Source organism: Phallusia mammillata, chromosome 5, assembly GCF_965637545.1.
Source record: "Phallusia mammillata chromosome 5, kaPhaMamm4.hap1.1, whole genome shotgun sequence".
Taxonomy (NCBI): Eukaryota; Metazoa; Chordata; class Ascidiacea; order Phlebobranchia; family Ascidiidae; genus Phallusia; species Phallusia mammillata.
In genome coordinates this window covers 6,202,413-6,217,364 of record NC_137256.1, presented here as the reverse complement: position 1 = coordinate 6,217,364, position 14,952 = coordinate 6,202,413, and the positions used below count along the sequence as shown (strand labels likewise).

The 14,952-nt window shown below is 38.2% G+C and overlaps 1 protein-coding gene across 1 annotated transcript in view; it reads right to left on the bottom strand.

Moving 5' to 3' along the window:
• The window catches only part of LOC145229516 (plexin-A4-like), a 28,233-nt gene that overhangs the window by 1,791 nt on the left and 11,490 nt on the right, over positions 1 to 14,952 (bottom strand). The window contains exons 11-30 of the mRNA XM_080094872.1: positions 14,599 to 14,726; positions 13,697 to 13,817; positions 12,570 to 12,721; positions 12,011 to 12,161; positions 11,027 to 11,224; positions 10,829 to 10,913; positions 9,947 to 10,101; positions 8,270 to 8,419; positions 7,552 to 7,789; positions 6,282 to 6,446; positions 5,665 to 5,812; positions 5,538 to 5,597; positions 4,803 to 4,947; positions 4,025 to 4,171; positions 3,238 to 3,400; positions 2,631 to 2,737; positions 2,159 to 2,277; positions 1,331 to 1,436; positions 1,159 to 1,251; positions 579 to 748 (exon numbers count right to left, since the gene is read on the bottom strand). Of these exons, the coding sequence (XP_079950998.1) occupies positions 579 to 748; positions 1,159 to 1,251; positions 1,331 to 1,436; positions 2,159 to 2,277; positions 2,631 to 2,737; positions 3,238 to 3,400; positions 4,025 to 4,171; positions 4,803 to 4,947; positions 5,538 to 5,597; positions 5,665 to 5,812; positions 6,282 to 6,446; positions 7,552 to 7,789; positions 8,270 to 8,419; positions 9,947 to 10,101; positions 10,829 to 10,913; positions 11,027 to 11,224; positions 12,011 to 12,161; positions 12,570 to 12,721; positions 13,697 to 13,817; positions 14,599 to 14,726 (2,801 nt within the window). The remainder of the gene's footprint in view (positions 1 to 578; positions 749 to 1,158; positions 1,252 to 1,330; positions 1,437 to 2,158; positions 2,278 to 2,630; positions 2,738 to 3,237; positions 3,401 to 4,024; positions 4,172 to 4,802; positions 4,948 to 5,537; positions 5,598 to 5,664; positions 5,813 to 6,281; positions 6,447 to 7,551; positions 7,790 to 8,269; positions 8,420 to 9,946; positions 10,102 to 10,828; positions 10,914 to 11,026; positions 11,225 to 12,010; positions 12,162 to 12,569; positions 12,722 to 13,696; positions 13,818 to 14,598; positions 14,727 to 14,952) is intronic.

The following is a 14,952-nucleotide window of genomic DNA, read 5'->3' as shown; positions in this document are numbered from 1 at the left end:
AGGTTTGGGCCCTTTTCAGGCCCGCTTACAGTCCTGTGGTAGCAAAACCCATGTAGAATAGTGCGTCCGCCATTGTCGTCGTGCTGTTTCTACGAAATATTTTGCCTGCAGCGGCGGTTTTCTAGAAAGGGCCGGTAGCATAACCTTGTATTAAGAGAAGCGCTAGGACTTGATATTTCTTGCACAAAGTTGGGTTAGCCCACCCCCATTATTAACATGTCTATTGATTCACTAAAACGAGATGTTTTTAAGCTGAAACAATGGACAAAATATTTGCATAATCATTCGCATGGCACCATTAAAAAGCCAAAACTGAAAATGTACTGTAAACCAGTATGTGCAGAATATCAACGGTTTATTAAAAATTCTGAAGTGAAATTAACAGCCTTTTTATGGACTTGGCTGTGTCGCAGTAAAACTGTTATTCCACAACATTGCAAACCGCACATTTTCACAAATATGCCTAAAAATGAGTTTGTGACCCTATGTTATGAAAACTGCTTTGGTACATGTGTCATTGGTTAAGAAGCACTGGATTAAGTCATTACACAGGTAACTCATAACCCGGTCGAACCTACCAGTTACTCTTCCACGTATGAACAATCTCTGGATCTGTGATATCGTGGATGTCAGCTTGGTGATCGAGAAAATCGAACATGTGCTTGACGGCGAGCGGTAAAGCATGACCACGTTGCGTTACACTGAAAATCGTCTCGAAAAGATCGTCGACGAATTTCTGAATGGTGCCCTGGGAAAAAGAAAAATAGAGCTTGAAGTCGTTACAGCACGTTAAAATAGGGCAAAATATGAAATATTGTGGCAAATATATGAAACGTTACAATTAGCCAGTAATAGATACAAATTACAAATTAGCCAGTAAAAACAAATTAGGAAAAATTCCAAGGTGTTCGCGATGGTATTATCAAGACATATTTTGTTGAAAAACAATTAGGGTAGAATGTATCAAAAACCTGTAAAAGTTACAATACAATCCATTACGTTTCAAATAAGTTCGTTAATTGTTGTTCAAATCTGTTTGCAATCACGTTGCATTGGTCCTTAATTAACAATAAAATTGAACAACGACCCTAGATAATTTCCTTTTACTTATGGTCCAAAGAACTCTCATAAAAGCCACTTTGAGTCCACATATACTACCTTTGTGGTTAGAAGTCTTGTAAGATAAATTTCGGAAACCATTTTGTTTCCACGATCATTTCCTTCGCGCTGGTCCTGGTCATTTTGCTTCACCTGTCGGAATAATACAAAGCAAGGGTTAGGACAGATGGCAAGCGGAGAAAATAAGGCTCATTTCTATGCGATTACTTACCAAATGATACAGCTTTCCTTCTGAGAGCAATGTTGGTGTCCCAGACCGACTAGTTTGCTTGTATCGTGGCAGACTCGTGTTGCTGCCCTCCATGGAATTAAAAAGCCTGCAATATAATTGTTAGGTTAGGATAAACAGTACGTTCATTCAATAGAAAGTACTATAATACATTTCCTAGCCTACCGAGTCAATGATATTAGGTTCACTTCACATTGATATTTATATATTTTTTCGTTTGGTTAAAAAAATCGGAATTCTATTAACGTAAGAACTCACATTAGCAGACAAAGTTTTCTAAATACCGATAGATTTTCAGGAAAGGGGGCCCATACTAACAAAAATCCACCATAAAAACTCAGTTCCTAACCCTATTCCTGTTTCACTGTTCACTTAAAGATCTATGCTCTTTACGCCATCTATCAGTATTTAGCAAAGTACGTCTGTTGTGAGTTCTTATGTCAGTAGTTCTACCAAAAAGTCGTCAAGCAGCAGGTCGACAAGGGAACTACATAGATCTGAACAAACATCTAATTGGAAATATTCGCAAGAAGTTGAAATAACGAAGTGCAAAATATTGTAAGGCACAATTAGTGGGTTAAGGTAAGGCCCAATACTCCTATAAGGTTATTACAGGAGCTTATGTGAAGAGGGCCCAAAACCACTTCAGTTGGAAACAAACTGGCTAGGGTGTGTCAAAAGCCAGACCTAATATTTTGCGTTTAAAAACACTTAGGTTTAGAAATGTACAACAGTAATGAAGGCAACGTACTTTAGCGTTGTTTAATCAACTAAGCACATGCGACTGAAAATGTAATGAATTATTTATACCTGCTCCCGCTACCGTTGTGTCTGTGGCCGCTCGCCTTCGAGTTGGTCGACATTGCTGAGTAATTGAGCACTGAGCTGCCTTGACGCGGAATAACAGCCACCTGAGACCCATCCTCAACCTATAAAGAAAAGCACGCTCGTTGATAAAAGATAGACTACCATGGTAACACAACGTACGCCGTTTATAATCTTTATAGGGTTGGAGTGTTCACGAAAAAAGTTAAGATCGCTCACTATACTGCTGGCATTCATTTTTAACCACCATTTGGCTAAATACCTTTAAGAGAAACTTAAAAAAATGTATTTTTGTTTAGACTGCGGTTGATCCGAAACAGATCTATTTTTTCGTATCAAGCTAGAGTTTTTCCAATAAACTTTTGGATATTAGGATTTGCAACTTTGCATATCTATTATATAATCAGCAGAGTAAGAACATTTTAGCAAGTCACCACTCATTAGCATAGGAACGCACCGAGTAATGTTTAAGAGTGTTAACGAGCTTTCCATCCTCGTCCGTTTCGTTTGTGGTGTCCTCGTCTCGTAAAATGAAGGGACCTAGTGGACCGGGCCTTCGCCATTCTGTCACATAGAAAATACTCAGTTAAACGATGTCACTTTGAATCATGTACAGGACAGCCATTCTGTGTCTTTTGTCATGATTTGTATTTAGTTTGCAAGAGAATCGGCTTTATTTTTGGCCTTATAACTTCGTGGCATCACTTTTTCCCCGGTAAATTTGTTTATTTTTGGACAGAGAACTCCTAATCTATTCCCAATGTTTGGTTTTAAATCGATGTTACCCCTAGCCATGTTATAAAAACAGTACTATTAACCCTTTCCAGACATTTATTTTCCTTTTTTTGTCCGAGGAGGATGATATGCCAACACATTAACGACATACGACAAACATACCTATTTCAAAAGACGTATTTTAAACAACTTTTTTTAAAGGTGGTAAATAAAAATTATATGGTTGTTCTCAGGGGTGACCATTACAAAAATGTTAAGAACCACTGCATTAGACGCTTTCATTAATCAGGGAGCGCGTATAATGTTTCTACCAGTAAGAAAACTCATACCAAGGTCAACGTGTTCAGGCTGTGGTCGCATAGAGTAGTGCACATGCATGTATGCGACGTCCAGCACTTTGCGTTTGACTTGGGAAACCGAGTCACAGCTGAGAACTTTGACTGCGAATTCGAACTGGTCGTGATCGCTCATGTAGTTCGTCACGCGGAGTGTCTGTGTGAAAAATGAACAAAGAGTTAATAGGGCGACTGATATTACTTATGGGAGATGAGAGCTAGATGCATGTGTTTAATACCGAAATAGGCAAGAACTAGAGCCTGAATTTGGTCTGAAAGTTATTACCGGCTTGATGAATGCATGAAGATCTATAGGATGTAAGGCTGTGTGAAACACATCAATATAGGCATGCACGTAGCTAGAAATACGCATGTACATAGCTTGAAACTTTTTTTGTCAAATTGACTACAAAATTGATAGTGGAAAACATGAAAAACTAAACGTTGTACGACAAAAACTTGTAAGGCTTGTGTTTCTTGTTTTGAAGGCAACAGAGATGTGATTGGATCAAACCCGAAACTACTAAAACCCGTCCCGGATCCGATTGCATTATTTAAAAAGTCCTATTAGGCCCAATAGTTGATCAAAATTGGCGACACAAATGATGGCTAGTGTGAAATCAGGCGTGAATCAAGTCTGTTTCATTCCAACTCAAGCCCGAACACGCCCTAAAAAGCCTTGACTTACAACTCTATAATATCAATATAATATGTACGGTAACATATATTTTGGCTAGAGAAAATGTCTAGCTTAGAAATGAAAGAAGTACAAACAACTTACGATGACTTCATGCTCGACGGTCTGACGCAGCAGTTTATCTTCGCTGAGTGAATAACGCGCTTCATTGGTGAACATGTCAACTGGCCCCTTGTCGACCTGCTGCTTGATGGCTCGGTACAACATGAACAGTGGTTCACCGGCACATTCCTAATGAATACAAAAGTTGACATTAGAAGTTGATATCTAGAAGATTTCACAACGGTTATAGTAGACTATTACAATAGAGGTTAGTTAAGATGATCATAAATTCACATGAGATTAGCCCTGAAGCGTTTATTCACAACAGCGATCCGATTTTTTTGCTGAATACAGGCTTTATACGAATCTGCCGGTCAGCAAACATTGCCATGTGTGCAATGCGTAGGATAGAAAAATCTAGTCTGCGGTGGGAATCGGACCCACGACAGAAGTCGTTACGGGACTCGATCTGCCAACTGAGCTACACAGGCTCAGTGGAAAAACCGCCGGAAGTCGAATCACAAGCACCATTTACCTACCTCGTAATGGCAACGGAGTAACGGATTTTTAAGTAGTGTCATATTAATTCAGTTTTCAAAATTCTGAGCTAAAAAATGATTTCGCCTAGAGATATATTTTGTTTAAGAATTCAAACTTATATGGGGTAGCTGAACCAATCAGAAGACAGGACACATCAGTATATGATACATAGCATCAGACTTTTCTATTACCTAGCTTGACAATGGGTACTATACTTAGGAAAAATCGTGATTGAAGGAGCCAAAAAGTTGTTGAAATCAGATTTTTGCAATCTACTTACCACTACAAATCTGTGGAGTAATATGCTGAACCAATGAGTCAGCATTTTTTCAGCCACTGATTCTGTGCGACGAAGTAAAAGTTTCGGGTGGTTTTTGCTTTCCATGTTTTTGTCAATTAACTCAGACAAAAGCTGCTCCAAGATTCTGCATAAATTCAAAAATCGATAAATTGATACATAATGTTAATGCTTAGTGTAAGCGTTAAACATACGCAGATTGGTGTCCTAACTGAGTTGAGTAGTTTAATTCGCTTGGTGAAAGAACAAGTGACACAATTGCATTGAACAATCACCAAGCCGGAAATAGCTGCGCAACGTTAAGACGTTATTGGGCGCAAGAGTGGAGGGCACAGTTGGTTGATCATGATTAAACGCGTTGGTTGGACCAGTCGAGGGGGCCTAGAATCTAACCGTGTTAGGAAGGAGGGTGGGGTTCGGTACATAAATTCGGGCCTTCACAAAATGTTAGAGAAATAGAAAGAGTTTAAACCCAAAAAAGGTGAAACGCGATCAGAAAAGCTACGTATAAAAGCGACAGTGTTATCTTTTATAACCAGGTTTCGTATGAACGCGCATTCAAGACTTGCGAATTTGCCGTTGATCTCATCAACTGATTAAATACCAATTTGCATTAATTGGTGCGTTGTGTATTTTATGAAACGTTAATAACATAAGGAAGGCAGTTTTATATCAAACAAAACGATCCAGCAAAGACCAGCGTATTAGTATACTTACTCCGTTGCGTAGACCAGTCTGTTTTGCAGAATCACTAGAATTAAACCGGCGACATTGGCCCTGAAAAAGCAAAATTAGGTATTATGTCACATATATATATTTTCACCACGTGTTATACGCGACTTACTTATCCTTCATTGTAAACGTATTCTGCCTTTCGATGGATCGTATAAAACACAACATGAAACATTTGTTTTCGAGAAGAGAGTTAAAGTGGTCCATGGTTAAGGATTGCTGAGCCCGCTGCATGGGCCGTGTACTGCTGGTACGAGAATCTGTAAAGAAAAGACGGAACTTTAACAAGCTGGTTTCAACCACACATAAGATATTCCACTGTCAGTGTTTATAATATTAAGAATTCAAGGTACACAAGGTCTGTTAAAATCGAGAAAACTTTTTAAAAAGTTTTTTATACGCCTATCCCAGAGTCTACTAAGTTTTCGCCGTTTTATCATTTTTTAAGTTTACACAATTGAACTTTTTCCAATTTCAACCCAAGGGACCCGTTTGGCGTGGAATTTACCGAACCCTAAGGAATCACATACGATGTTTCAAGGTGAATGCTAAACAAGTAAAATATTTTCTGATTTCTAAATAGGGGGTAATTCTAAATGAGGTTCCACAGACTTTAGCTGAATTTGTAAATATGAATCCGCTACTACAAACAGTTTAAAGACCACTGGTTTACATCAAGGTAATGAAAAATACACTGCCCTAAAATACATGACTCTACATACGCCTTACCGCTTCTTTCCAAGTGATTTGGAATCAGCAAACTGTGATGTCCAGCCATAGAAGGGTCGGGAAACAGAACACGCATTAAGTAAGCCCTGTAATGGAGATAGGGAATTCCCACACCACCGCCTACTGTGTCAAGCTCACTCATATCCGTCTGAAGCTCAGCGAATGCTGCAAAACAACATTTTATTACACAGTGCTTGTGTTTTTGCGTGAAAAAAGCTGTCATTGCGGTTGTGGAATAGGATTTAACTAAAATAGCGACGAAATTCAGGAAATTTTCAGAAAGATGCGTAGGACTTAAGTCCATGAAAGTACAAATGGCCCTTAACATTTTTCTGTCGTGGACTTTGAATTTAAAACTGACCACCAAATTTTATTTAAACTTTATACCGCATCCCCCCCTTAAAATTATCTAACTAAGATTTAACCCTATAGCATTTGAAATTTACCCCTTAGAGGAAAAGTTACCCATGGATTAATGTGTTTAATACTTTGGTATTGCTTGCTTTGTTGCTGTCCAAAAAGGTAAATCGTTCAGTCTTCGATTAACAGTAAGTATAAAAGCCTTCCTTAAGAGGTTGGGTGAGTCAAGGCAACTGTTTAACCAGGGGTCGGCAACCGTTTAGGCGACGCGTGCCAATTTACTTGTTATTTCCATGTGTTAATGACCTCGCGTGCCAACGTTTTTCTACATAATAGTGGTACGTGCCACCAGATATCAATAAACAAGAGAAAGTAGGGCGTTGTGTGCATGTATGGCTGACTTTTAAGACATGATAAAAACTTAAAACAACAGTTTAACAGGTTAAATCAGGGGTGCCCAACCCGTCGATCGCGAGGGTTGCAGAAAATTATTTAACATAGTTGCTTTGTAACGCGTTGCTGTACATAGATGACTTTATTGTGTGAATTATTCATAAGATATGTTAAGAAGTTCATAAGTAGGCGCTTTGTTACGTTACAAAAGTAATAGTTGTAGTAGTAATTGTTACTTTGTTCTGGTACTCGCTATGTCTTTGCTAATTTGTATTGGAATAGTAGATCTCGAGAGTTGGACTACCTCAAAAGTCGATCTCGAGTGAAAAAAGGTTGGGCACCCCTGGGTTAAATTGTTACTTCAATATAAACACGCAAATCGGTTGGCACGTGCCAGGGGTCGATCTCTGGTTTAACCACTATCTGATGTCAAACCGTACAGTTCCGAAATGTCTCAGGCGGACATCGAAAACTTCACTTGAAACACATTATTACCAACCGCGCCACAAATACACACCTTCTTTACAAACTTTGGCGACTTTTGATTCCATAACACTCATCTGTACTTGCATGTTTTTCACTTCCTGGTCACTAGCATGCATTCGACGTCGATATATGCAGACCACGAACAAGACCAGGCATCCAATTACAATTAACAGAGGAATAGCGATCGCAGCGACCAACACCAGGTTTTCTTTGTCCTCCTGAGTATATTCGAGACTTCCAACTTGCGTTCCGTATCCACCAATAGTCACCTAAAGTTGGATAAAATGTCCAAGTTTAGCAAGCTGTTTCAATGTAAACTATCACAGCGTTTTGATTTGAAAAAAAATACAGACAGTTTCTACTATTTTTCAATCCGTGTCATGGGTTATCAAGTCATGCGTTCAAATTACATTTAAACCTTTACACACCATGTTTGGCCATGAAATACCAGTTTTAAAGCTCAGTCAACAATTAACATAAAAAACATAAATGTGTGGCTCTGTATCGAGTACTTAGTTCTGGCTAAGCTATCAAATTATTTTACTGTTTGTCGATTTAAACTGGTTGATTTTGCAATATAACATAGACTTTCACCTCAGAACATACAGTGGGGCGACAATTAAATTTATGTGTGCCAAGAAACGCTTTAATACGGAAAAGTTTACACTAAGTGAAAAAAATTCTGTGACATACCGAATCAACAGTATGGGAAAAACATCAAGAGTCATTCATAAACAATACTAACTTACCACAATCGGGTATTTCCCAATATCGACAGCAGGAGGTTGGCATTCTATCTGGTCGGTGTCATATCGTGTCACATTACATTCTTCGTCGCCAATCATTACTGACACGATCTCACTCATGCAGTCATTGCCCACTGGACATAAGTTGCTCCCCTACAAAAAATGCACCAAAGTCAGAATTAAAATTGGTATACGACAAAAATTTATAGGCCCTTCGTTTACTTTTGCTGGAAAAAGCACTTTTTTGCTTTGGTCCACAATTTATCTTTATTTTGAAACGTAGACAACAGAATAAGCTACAGATAGTGATGACTGCATTCGACCTATAAGGTCTCAGCTGGTGACAAGACATTTACCGTATGATCTAGTACAGCGCTTCCCAACCGGTGGGCCGCGGCCCACTGGTGGTCCGCGGCCCACTGGTGGTCCGCGACGTACTTTCTGGTGGGCCGTGAAGCTTTTCAAACTATTACCATACCAATATAGAAGTTAAAAAAAGTTACACAGTTTGTGTGAACGTACTTTCAAATTTAACCTTTTTTCGCAAAAATATAATATTATTCACTATGAAAGCCGCATAAGATTTCACGTTAAACAAAGCTTTATTACACAAACAAACTGCAATTGTCGCGTCACAACAGTTGTACCAGTTGTAAAATCTTGAAGCTGTAACTGTCTTTGTTAGCTTTATTTGGTCTTTGCGTAGCTACAAAATGAATATTTTTTTCCCCAGAAAGTAGTAGTGATCTCATAAATCATATCAAATCAGCAAGCTCAGGCTTCACATTAACAGAAGTATTGCTTGTGTGATTATTATTTTTCTGTCAATTTTAGTTCTTTTCCATTGTGGTTTTGTCGCAATATTATACCGTGGTCCGCCAAAAAATTTTTTTTTTAAATGGGCCGCGAGCTGGAAAAGGTTGGGAAGCACTGATCTAGTATAGCCACCTTATGGTATTTTAAGTCGAAACTGTGTTGACTGTCTGCAGCTTACTTGTTTTGTATTGGCTCGATGCTTTTGTGTAACACATTTAGAATGAAAACACAACTGTTTCGTTGTTTGGTAACCGCACATTTAGAATGAAAACACAACTGTTTCGTTGTTTGGTAACCGCACATTTAGAATGAAAACACAACTGTTTCGTTGTTTGGTAACCGCTTCGTTTACTTAAACGCGCAATAGAATTTCCGTCAAATGCAAAACAAAGGACACACATTTATAGTTACAGAAAGTGTTGTAAATTCCACACATGGAGTTGGGTGGTACTAAATACCGCGTGTTACCGCATAATATGCTGCATGGCGAGTGGAATGTGGGAATATAAGCCCAACAAGGGTAAATGAGCATAGATTCTAGTGTCAACTTAATTACAAACCCTCACCTAAACTCGAATAGCAAAAACTTTCAAAAGTCACAATAATAATTTTTAACTGCTTACAATGTTGTATCATGCTGTAACACGTCGAATTTAGTACCACCGATGGAGTTTTGCCTTGATTTGACCAATAACCGTCGTTTTTCGCCATAACTCATATATTTCAACGTATCGCTCTCCAAGTTAAATGTAAATGCTGTTATTTCCGACCAACAAGCATTAGGCGAGAAAAGAATCGAATTTATGTCACCATTTACGCTAACATGATCAGTCAAATTCGTTTGTACATCTTAGATCCACTTACAAAAATGTATATGGGTTCGTTTCTATATATCTTGGTCTGATCTGGCGAGTCAAACATTTCGAAGACGGGGTCGGGCACGTACTGCAGTTGACCACTTTTCCATTGGGTCTCCTCACATCCGGGTGACTCGATGTAAACAGCATTCGCCATACCGCCTAAAATGACGACAACACGCCATATAAACAACTCGAAACGCATGTAAATACAACGTAAAGGTAGCACAGTGGAAATAGGTTCTAGTTACGTAAAGTATGACCGCTTTTTTAAAGTTTGAATTTTACAAAAAGTTTAAACCAGTTTTGATAATAAAACTTCACTTTGCTGCCGTTTAATGGTTCAATACTTCACTTTGTTGAGTTGTAATTACTTATTTTCGTTTTATTTTTATCATGTTTTATCCTGTGGTTTTGTAGGAACTGAAGATGCTATTTGGGCGAAATATACATATTAATACATATGAATTTCCTACGTAAATTTATTGACCGGTTCTGTTACTTGGAAAATATTTTCCATTCTCAGTTTTGATAGTAGTCATCACTTTCACCCTGTTTTCCATTTTTTGCCATGATATACCGTGCGAAGTAAAGTACTCGGTCCCTACAACCGTTTTTCTGGCGAAAAAATACTGAACAACGCGTACACAAAGGTTAAACAAAGGCTCAGTTTCGATAATAGTGTAAAATAGAAGAAATACGAAAGTGATCGATTTGTTACGCCAGGTATAACATGGCTTCTCGACTTTAAGTTTTGACCCGCATTTACTACTTAAAAGGGCAGAAAATCCATACAGTACCACAGAAACAAGATGATTGCCTAGTAAGGCCTTTTGGAGAACATTTCATATTCAGGCAATAATATAAAACGAATCCACGGAAAACTAACCTGTTTTAGAAGCGTGCGTTCGGCGATTTTTGATAGAAGGTGAAACGCATTCGAGGGTGTTGCTTTGACCAATCACACGGCATTTCTAAAAAGAGAAACAACTGATAATTATTTAATTAGAAAAGTTGGGCAAATAAGCGAGTAACAAAATACTATCCAAAAAAATGCCTAAAGTTTAATTCGCGTAGAATAACGTACCGATACGTTGGACTCATCCTCCCAAACGACCTTGATGTGCGGATTGTGGACGAGTCGTAGGTTGGTGCCGGTCACGAGCAAGGGAATTCCCCCGCTGAAGAAACTGGTCGTGGGCTGGATGTTTCTGATCGTCACTGTTCGGTGGAATGTTACTTCGCTGTTTGTTGAAGGCACCTTTTGAACGCCGTCGAAGTCCAGCTGCACCAAGTAATAAATGTTTTTACCAATATGCGTGTTGTGCACAGATTGTTTGGTTAGAAATTTGCATTCATAAGTGACTTTTTGACTAGGTAAGGATTTAAGGCAAGATTTAAATAACAAAAGTTCGGGGCATGTCAGCTTATTGCAACTGTTATTATGATTTTGTGAGAGATATGTCCAACTCATAACCACGATAAGCAAGAACGGAAAATATTTCGAGAAACGAAATCTATTCTACGCTATTGATCAACTAATTCCGTTACTCCGAAAATATTTCCGTTTGTGTTCATTTAACTTTAAAAACGGTGATCGTCGATGCTGCCTGTTAAAGGGTCTTGGTGTTGTTCAGACCAAACACTATGTAGATAATATGCAGTAAACCTCTGTTAAACCGGCTTCGGTTAATCCGGATCTTCGCCTAATTCGGACAAAACTTTGATCAGTAAAGACTTGTAATGTGCTGACTTTAAACAATCGAAATCGGTTAATCCAGATCTTCGCCTAATCTGGACAGATGTTTTGGTCCCAACGGGTCCGGATTAACCTAGGTTTGCATATTTCTTTATGTCCGACCAGGGAACTAGTTTCTTTCCGACCGAGCGCGACTTGCCGTTATCTGTAACTCTCTAAAATACTTCTGCCACTTCTGTGACGTCATGATGCGCCGAGCGTGCTCGGACGAGCACCGAGCATTAACGTGAGATGCTTGGTGCTCGACGACACAGAACATTTGCAGTTTTGGCACATCCCTAGCACATATTGCACATTCTTATGTACACTTACCCATGCATTTGGTGTTGCAGCTCTCTTAGGTCTGAACAATCTGTGATACATCCGTTTGTGTGTGTGACGTCGTAAGTGCCGCCTCCGTCGTCTGACGCCATCACACGTGACACCGCATGGTAACCGGCACTCAAGTTTTGTACTTGTCCGCCTGTAACAGAAATAATCAGCTATGGCAACTACATGTTAAGTTCGTCTGTGAAAACACCAGTCATTAGTCATTACATTCATAAAGGCGTTTATAAACGTACTGCCTATGCTGTGTATTTATATCAAACTACCAAGGCACTTTTATAATAGCATATTTTATGATAGCATTCTTAGACTGCATTAATTTAATAGCTGGTGTGTGCTTTGCATTTGTAGATATGTATTGCAAAATTTAAACCGCTTACAAATGCACCAAAAAGTTATATACCCATCTTTAAGTTAAGTATCAGCGTCAAAACGACATGATAAAATCATACATAAGCTGAAAACAAAGCCACTATGGTGAAGATAATAACAAAGGAATGCGATAAATTTAAGTTTGGAACTTAGACTTTAGTAGCAAACTTACAGGCTAACGGTGCAAACTTGACCATCGATCCGCACAGTGACGTTGTTTCCGGCGTCCAGATTACTTCCGGTAATGGTGAGGGGAGTTCCCCAACCGCAAAGAACTTTGGAAGGCGTCAGAATGTCGACAGTTGAACGGACGAAATGGAAAAGCTGTAAAATAATCAATTCTTTGTATTCCACTGAAACTAGAATGCAGCTGAGTCTGTTTGAGGCAAGATTTTGCCCAAAAATGTTTCCCCAAAGTGGGTTTCGCAGCACCATAGAAATACACAAAAGTAAATTTACTATTAGGGCTTAAAGTTTACAAACTATTGCCAAAATTACATGCAAAAAAGCTTGTTTTGTTTACAATCCCGCCTTTTCTTCCAGTCTTGCTGAGTGATATTACTCAAAAGCATGAAGTTCCATACTAAAGGAGAATCATCGTAATATTTTCGTCAATTTTAGAAAACAAAGAATTTTCGCCAAGCAAAAAAAACAATTTAAAAAATACATGATTGTACATTACACTTTTTTCTCACGCTCTGGATACAGGCAGACTTGGACAACTAGATAATTCTAGTTGCCTAATTGGGCAAATTAGAGTAAAATGGCAGTAATTCTAGTTCTAATCTAATTCAGAATTGTGGAGTAAGCTCTAAATCTAATTCCAATCTAATTCACAGTTTTCCCAAAAACGCTAGTTTGTCCAACGGCACATTTAGGCATGTGATCTGAGCATGCATTTTGTAACCAAAGCGCACAAAACCATGCAATTAACAAGACCAAACTACATCACTGAAACACGTTTTTCAGTTACTTGGCACTCAGCTCCGTTCGAACAAGTTTTAGATACACCGAATCGTATTGTTTTAAATATGCAAATCTACAAGTTCTAATTTGAAACAAACTAAAGTTGGTTTGCTTAAATCTAATTCTAGCTTGAATTCTAGTTTAATTTCTATAGAAAATTCTAATTCTAATTTTAATCTAATTTGTAAAAACGGAGATGCTCTAATTTTAATTCTAATCTAATTTGAAAAACCGAAAAAAATCTAGTTGTCCAAGTCTGGATACAGGATAATATAGCAAATGGGTATTTAAGACATTTTTGGGGTTATAGTAAGGTGAACAGCATGCATTCACCTCTGATGTGGACGTGTGGTATTTCGATGCACTCCTGCAGCTGCCTGATTTATCGGTGATACACAGTGAGATGTTTCCACTTCCTATGTCCGATGCGTGCACGTTACACGAAGCACTGCAACTAAATAAAAGAAAAAAATCAGCGATGACGTCAAAAAAAGATGAAAAAAAGATGACGTCAACTTCCGACAAATATGACGTAAAAGGGGCGACCTGCGCAATACAGGACAAAAAATGGGCTATATATTATTAGAATTAAATTGAAACCTTTTTGAGGTGACAAAGCTAGACATATGCCAGTTTTTTTTTCAATTGGCAAGTAAAGTGTTGTTTTTATAAATACGTTTCTGTATTTACAGTCATAATTTTTGATATGTGTTACCATTTTGCAATCTTATGTCTGGTGTTGTTGTCACGCAATTTCATAAACTTTCCTTAAAGGGCAATCGTATATTACCGCACAGGGTGTTACAAAAACAATTGTGTTTGGGCATGGTGTGACATTACCCTTATAAAGACGTATGAGACGTCAAAATGTCAGATGAGTTTAAGTTCGAACCACTTTATTTCACCAAATATGGGCAACAAATTCGCGTTAGATTTAAAAAGTACGACAAATACGTGTCCCGTTTAGAAAGAGGAACCGTAATTAAAAACAGGACAAAGAAATTTTAATTTAATGTTGAAAATAACGGCCCAAAATGACGTAATAAGCGACATGCTTTATTTTTCAAACGTTTCGTCAAATGCTCATGTATGTCGCTTTTTAGGTATATCTGGGCCGTTATTTTCATCACTAAACTTATGAACGTACATGGCGTTCCAAATTCTATTTTGTTGCCAGTAGCTAACTGCCATATGTTACATACTGTTTTGTAGACTTATGCCAAAACGTTTATTACCAGTTTGAGTGTTGCAGCGAGCAACTGTGGCCAGCTATTCTGATATTCATATTTCCACCACTGTCGAAGTTTGTGCCGGTCAAAGTAATGCTTGTTGTTCCACCTGGATTCGCAGTGGTTGGTGAAAACTGAAAAACAAGTCAGAAATACATTCACAACATGAAACTAGTAAAGTGGCCTTTTTATGTGTCGCCGATTTATGCATATTACAGTACTACATGCTATATTTCATGCATAAAATTTATCTCATTTCAATTGGGTCCCTATTTTACTAAATATATAACAACATGATTGTTTGTGCAAGCAGAAACGAATGGGATCCCACATATGTATGAAATACGAAAAAATACAGAC